The 7503-nt window shown below is 36.3% G+C and overlaps 1 protein-coding gene across 1 annotated transcript; it reads right to left on the minus strand.

The window, feature by feature from the left end:
- Positions 1–327: 327 nt before the first annotated feature.
- slc6a22.2 (solute carrier family 6 member 22, tandem duplicate 2) lies at positions 328–7132 on the minus strand. Its single transcript, XM_079840674.1, has 9 exons — positions 6924–7132; positions 6693–6796; positions 6431–6555; positions 6146–6258; positions 4501–4638; positions 4316–4418; positions 3992–4092; positions 3533–3703; positions 328–2183 (listed from the first exon to the last, which is right to left on the minus strand). Exons 1-9 carry the CDS (start codon positions 7023–7025, stop codon positions 2028–2030), a joined length of 1113 nt encoding a protein of 370 aa, XP_079696800.1. The 5' UTR covers positions 7026–7132; the 3' UTR covers positions 328–2027.
- Between the last annotated feature and the right edge of the window lie 371 nt (positions 7133–7503).

Below are 7503 nucleotides of genomic sequence, written 5' to 3' on the forward strand. Positions count from 1 at the left end.
CTTCACTTAGAAGCTGGACGAGCTTTCCCTGATCTCATTATGGGGCTGTGGTCACATTACCCACTATAGCCCGTAGATCAGAACAAAAGGAATTTCAAGCCCCCTGTTGCCATTGTAATATATTGAATTGTTTCCTTGCTCTTTGAAATATAGCCTTCCTATCGCCCTACACTTGGGTCCCATAACAGTACAGTAAAGTTTTTGATTTCTGTATATACACTACTGTTCAAAAGTTTGGGGTTTTAATTTTGAACTCGTGCTAACCAAGTTATGCTAACTCTAATGCATTTTTTGTGAAAACCATGATACATTTTTCCAAGATTCTTTGATAAGAAAGAACAGCATTTATTTGAAAAAGGGAGTTTTATATACAACAATGTAAGTCTCTACTGTCACATTTAATCAATTTAATGCATGCTTGCTGAATAAAAGTAATAAATTAAAAAACATACAGACAAACAGAAAAAAACAAAATCTTACCAACGTCAAACGTCATTGAATTCCTTTAAAATAAAAAATAAAAAACTTAGACTTAGCAAGATAATTAGCGACAAATAATTGGTTTATGCCATAACACATTTTATCAGACACACCTTGTCTATCATTGATTGCAAATATACAAATGTACATAAACTGTGTTTTTGTCCCTTTTATTTTTAGGAATCAAATGTAACAATTATAAAGTCATTGAAAACTCAAACTGGTCAACCATTAACCTGAATATATTTGTGTCTATGGTGGTTACAGCCCTGGGTCTAGCTACATATTGTCCAGTAGATGGAGCTATCCAACATAGCGAGAGGATATAATGCACTTGCATGAAGACAGAAATACACTTCTAATGATGGAGCATTCATTTACCTATGGACACACTTTCTTAATTCTTTATATTTCTTAGTTTTAACATTAAGTGATCAAAATTTCTGTGTTAACTGCGTACTTATTATGGAGCAGGAAAATGATTTTGTCCATAAATGAAAAAAATCACTGCATGTGAAGGTTCATGGCTGTTCATTTGCAGTCTGATTTTAATAAGCCTTTTCTGTTTAAGCCTACATTTATAGTGTGTGTAACTCCACTTCCATTAAAGGTTTATTGAACAGTCGATGTATTTACTGTAATGTCATTACTTAGCCAGCAGATGGCGTATTTTTCTTGCATATTTTTCTTGGAAAGTGTAGGCTATCAGAATCTTTTGTCTAAATAACATAAGAAAATAATCACATAAAACAAAAAATGATACAATTGTTACAAATTTAATCTCGTAAAAAATGTGAACACACAGAAATAAAAATTGTACAATTGTATACTAATAACTAATAATTTTCACATTTTATACATTTTGTTTTAAATGTCAGACAAACACACTTCACTCTTAAAGGGGAAGCCGAAAAGTGTAACAGGCAGGGTTGCCAAGTCCCTACTTTAAAACTGTTAAAGGTTCTACATATTTCATAAGTTATATTTGACTGAAATGCTTGTATTGAAATATTTTATATTCTACCAATGATAATACTGTAGGCATACTAGACGTTAAGTTTTGTGAAGGAGGGACACTGTAGGGAGCTTTCGAGTTGTGTGTTTATGATCACTACGATGTAGTGGTTTTTCAATTTGCATAACAATGACTGTAAAACATGCAGTTTAGGTGTGGGAGAGGTATATTTTGAGTTTTGATATTTGAGATATGGTCATTGGGCTACTTTTGTTTGTCCATTGGGCTAGTTTTGTCACGCAGATCTGGCAACCCTTATAACAGGTGGCCTTCAAGACCCTTTTTGAGGTAGCATTAAAAACATTTATAAAAAGCAAACAAGCCTTGTCTTTGTCAAGTCAGAAAATGTACATATATAATAATTTATCCTTCATATGAACTCTTGTATTTAACTGTATGGTAAATTGAAAAAACTGTTGCTTTGATAAACATTTGGCTAATATACTTAACCATCATATGATGTTCATTACGATGCCAATTAAATGAAAATGGTCAAAAATGTTTTTCAGAAACCAAAAACAAGGCAGAACAATCAGACAATGTCTCTGAGAGGTAATGAGTTGGGTGTGTGAACTGTTCGTAAAGTCAATAGGTCTGTGAAGGTCTCAAAAGTAGCTGTGTTTAGCTCCTGTTTTGGACGTTTAGGATCTGGCAGGTCTTCAGCAGCAGTACACAAGACTCTTACTCTCTGATATGAAAAAAAAAAGTTCATTTTTAAATATCAATAAATCATTTTACTTTTATAAATATAATTATATAAACATACACACTATACTGCCAAAAGTTTTGGGACGCCTGCCTTTACATGCACATGAACTTTAATGACATCCCATTCTTAATCTGTAGGGTTTAATATGGATTTGGCCCACCCTTTGCAGCTATAACAGCTTCAATTCTTCTGGGAAGGCTTTCCACAAGGTTTAGGAGTGTGTTTATGGGAATTTTTGACGATCCTTCTAGAAGCGCATTTGTGAGGTCAGGCACTGATATTGGACGAGAAGGCCTGGCTCGCAGTATCCGCTCTAATTCATCCCAAAGGTGTTCTATCAGATTAAGGTCAGGACTCTGTACAGGCCAGTCAAGTTCCTCCACACCAAACTCGCTCATCCAAGTCTTTATGGACCTTGCTTTGTGCACTGGTGCACAGTCATGTTGGAATAGGAAGGGGCCATCCCCAAACTGTTCCCACAAAGTTGGGAGCATGAAATTGTCCAAAATGTCTTGGTGTGCTGGAGCATTAAGAGTTCCTTTCACTGGAACTAAGGGGCCAAGCTCAACCCCTAAAAAACAACCCTACACCATAATCAGGCTAGTACCGTTCTCCTGGCAACCGCCAAACCCAGACTCGTCCATCAGATTGTCAGACAGAGACGTGTGATTCGTCACTCCAGAGAACATTTCTCCACTGCTCTAGTGTCCAGTGGCGGCGTGCTTTACACCACTGCATCCGACGCTTTGCATTGCACTTGGTGATGTAAGGCTTGGATGCAGCTGCTCGGCTATGGAAACCCATTCCATGAAGCTCTCTACACACTGTTCTTGAGCTAATCTGCCACACGAAGTTTGGAGGTCTGTAGCTATTTACTCTGCAGAAAGTTGGCGACTTCTGCGCACTGTGCACCTCAGCATGTGCTGACCCCGCTCTGTGATTTTACGTGGCCTACCACTTCGTGGCTGATTTGCTGCTGTTCCCAAATTGCTTCCACTTTGTTATAATACCACTAACAGTTGACTGTGGAATATTTAGTAGTGAGGAAATTTTACAAACGGACTTATTGCACAGGTGGCAACCTATCAGCTTGAATTCACTGAGCTCCATTCTTTCACAAATTTTTTTAGTAGCGTCTGCATGTATAGGTGCTTGATTTTATACACCTGTGGCCAGGGAAGTTATTGGAACACCTGAATTCAATTATTTGGATGGGTGTCCCAATAATTTTGGCAATATAGTGTATATAATTAAAATAATCTATTGAATGACATCCTCAGTGAAATAATCAGTGAGTTTTTTTTATGGACGTTTTAAAAAATCTTTACCTGTCGCATAGACCCTGGAGTGGTGGCAACCAAATAAATCATCCACAGTGGAACTAGTAGGGTGGAGGAAAGGGTAAAGAAGCCACCAATCGCATAACCCCACCAGGGGTATTCATACACATTGTTGAACTTCAGAGGGGTGTATTTAACCAACGAGAAGATAAACGTTCCCTAAATAGAAAAGAAAGTGAATGATGAGCAATGGGGACCCGTTAGTCAGTCTGTTATGCTTTGTCACATTGAGTCAATGCACAAAGACTCAGAATAAGAGAAGGTCTTTCTTGTGTTTTGAAGTGCTATCAGTTTAAAGACAGACACAGATGACAGGTGTCAGACACAGACACACACACACAGGTGGCAGACAAACCCCCACAGCTTGTGGATACAATGTATGAAACACATATTCTGTTTTTTAAAAAGCCTTAGAAAATGTTTTCAAGGAATTTAAATGATACTCACTGTGCATACAGCTGGTGTTAGATATTTCCAGCAGCACTTCATGAAGGGCCAAGGCCGATATCCAATCATATCCTCAATGCTATCATAGAGACGGTCTGCCCCTAAAATGAAATTCAAAAACACTTTACTTTATGTTCAACCTGCTTTTTATTGGCTAAGAATTGCATATGTTTTTTGACTAATGTGCACTGTTGGATTAATTCCAAGTCTAAGAAGTTGTTCTCTAAATATTTCAACAGAGGTCGCCAGAGTTGCAAATGCAAACATGCACCATGGTTCCTGCCTTTAAACTGTAAACTTTACAAAGTCAAATAAATGAATTACCATATACCCATCCAACACAGATGGACTGAAGGATGGCAAAAGTAAGAAGAGTCATTCCACTACATGCGTAATAGTCAAAAAGCTGGAAGACATACAGGCCACCCTAAGAGGGAAACAAAAATGACAGGTGTGGGTTTTGTTTTGTGGTTGCTTTAAACCAATCATCTTTGTGTTACCTCTCTCACCTCTGTTACCATTAGCAGACCAAAAAGGAAGCTGGCAGCACATATGAAGAGGAGAAGAAATTTACGCCGATGTCCAATTTGGAAGAAGGAGGGATACATATCCGTGATGGCCGTTACCAGGGCTTCATGATACACAAACTGATGCATTAATAGAAAAGGCTTTAGGGTATGCATTCTATGATGTAATGGATTAACCCTTAATCGTCCCTTGGGGTCCAGCTGACCCCACTGGACTTTTCCTACATTTTTTAAAAGTGTTCCCTTCATCTCAGGGCCATGAGACTCTGTGACTTTTCCTAAATAATCTATCTAAACATGCACAAAAAATCTGGGCTTGATTTGGTTGTTCTAAAGGTGTGTAAAAAAAAATTTACCGTTTAAGTCCCTCGGGGTCAGATTGACCCCACATTGAAAATGAATGGGAAAGTGTAAAAAATACATTTTTTTTCACTTTTTTTGTCAAATTTTTTTTACTAAATCCAGTATAAATCTGAAAATTTCCACATTTATATCAAGGTCTGGTCCTAGAGCATAAACACAAAGTAGAACGAACTTTCTGTCTCATACACACACACACACACACACACACACACACACACAAACACACACATGTGTGTGACTGCAACAGAGAGCATTTTTATAGAAACTGGCAAATAAAATCAACAAAACTGGCATAAATCTGAAAGATTTTCATACATAAATGAAGTACTAATACTAGAGCACAAATGCAATATGGAACAAGCATGTTCACTCACACGCACACACACACAAACACAAACACAGGTGTCTGGAGCATTTTTTTGGATTTTGGCAATGAATGGGAAAATGTAAAAAATGCTTTTTTTTTCACTTTGTTTGTAAAAAAAAATCAACTAAATCCAGTATAAATCTGAAAATGTCTACATTTATATCAAGATCTGGTCCTAGAGCATAAACACAAAGTGGAACGAACTTTCTGTCTCATACACACACGCACACACACACACACACACAAACACACTTTTGCATTTTTATAGAAACTGGCAAATAAAATCAACAAAACTGGCATAAATCTGAAAAAATTACATACATAAATGAAGGACAAGTACTAGAGCACAAATGCAACATGGAACAATCATGAGAAAGAGAGGAAAAAGGGCAAATAAAAGAAAGATGAAAGGCAGCTTAACTTTTGCATAACTTCCCTATGGACCTCTATAGGATAATGTGGTCATTGCACTCTCTTTCTCTTTAACTATAATTCCTAAAGTTTTTCCACAAACCTACAGATGGCGGTATTCTATCCCTAACACATAGAGCAATGTCCAAAAACTATTTATATTTATTTAAGATCATCATTCAAGTGATTTTTTCATTAAAAAATGATTTTTAATGAGCCAATTTATGACATAGTTAAGTATTTGTGCAGTAAATAGGTAAAAAACTACCAAATACCCACAAAAACACAGCATAAATGTATAGTTGAGAAGTAAATAAAAAAAATGATATATAGTTTTCCATGTAAAAAAATTATATTTCCTTATGCAATCGCTCTGTAAAAGTTTGGGGTCTATCTGACCCCAAGGGACTCAAACGTAAACCCTACTTGAGGGGCGATTAAGGGTTAAATAGACAAAGATTAGTCTGTATAGCTGCCTGTATTTACCTCACTATCCAGTCCCAAGAATATGATCATGATAAAGAAGAAGATTGCCCATAGCTGAGGCAGGGGCATCAAAGCCACAGCACGGGGATAAGCAATGAACGCCAATCCAGGACCTGCCACAAACAAAAGTTATCAAACAAATCCTTTTCCCTCTTTGAAAACTGTTGACACAACCCAATCATTGCACCACATAATGTGAGTGGCAGTGTTTAATAATGAGTATCAGTATGCTATAATAATCTTCACCTGGTTTATGAGACCTCAAGCCTTAAATATGACTTTTACCTGACTCTGCCACCATTGAAATATCCATTCCCTGTTCATCTGCCATGAAGCCCAGGACTGAAAATATAGCAAAACCAGCCACAAAGCTAGTTAAGCTGTTGAGCAGACACAAGTATACACAGTCTCTGAAAGACAAACAGCAAAAGACAACATGCGTCGCTAGTGAAATTTGGAATGAAAGGCAAAGAAAACGGACTCATGTCACAATATAGATGTGCTATGATGTGGAGAGCGTTGCATTAGATCATCTGAAGTAGCGTACCTGTAGCAGTTGTTGTCATATTTGTTGTAGCTTCCCAAAGCAGTCAGTACCCCTGTACAAACTCCATAGGAGTAAAAAATCTGACTACCTGCATCCATCCACACCTAAAACATCAATTGTTATTTTAAAATCCAATAATTAAAAATTCAACAACACATCAACTTTGGGTTTCAACCTTACAAATTTCCTATATTTTCAGCGAAAAAAGAGGGAAAGAAAGCAGCTCAGTGCCTGCGGGTCCGTGAGACGTGTTGGATCAGGGTAGAGGTAGTATATGATGCCATTCTTCGCTCCAGGAAGAGTAAGTCCACGGACCAGCAGCACTATCAACATTAAATAGGGAAAAGTAGCAGTGAAGTAGACCACCTGAAAACAGGAAGAGGGAGAGAGTTTCAGCGTGGTGCTTGCAACACCATGATCATGAGTTTGATTCCCATAGTGCACACATACTGATAACTGTAAACATCAAATTAAATTATATATATATTAGATTAGCTGTAGAATTACATAAGAAGATGCAGGTTTAATCACATCAAAACTAAAAAAAAAAATCCATAAATGTACTATTTATTAATTTCTAACTTTTTAACTTTAAAATATAAAATAACATTAAAAACATTTATTGTTTTTATAATTCATTACATGTATTTATTAATTTATTAATTATTTATTATAAAGTTTACCTTTAAAATAAAAATATATTTAAAAAAACATTTAAAACAAAACTTTTTAAAAGTATTAATTTATAATATTCATGTAACAATAAATCTATTCAAAGTTTCATATAACTTAAATGTTTTTTATTTTAAAA

The sequence above is a fragment of the Gobio gobio genome, assembly GCF_949357685.1.
Source record: "Gobio gobio genome assembly, chromosome: 17".
Lineage (NCBI taxonomy): Eukaryota > Metazoa > Chordata > Actinopteri > Cypriniformes > Gobionidae > Gobio > Gobio gobio.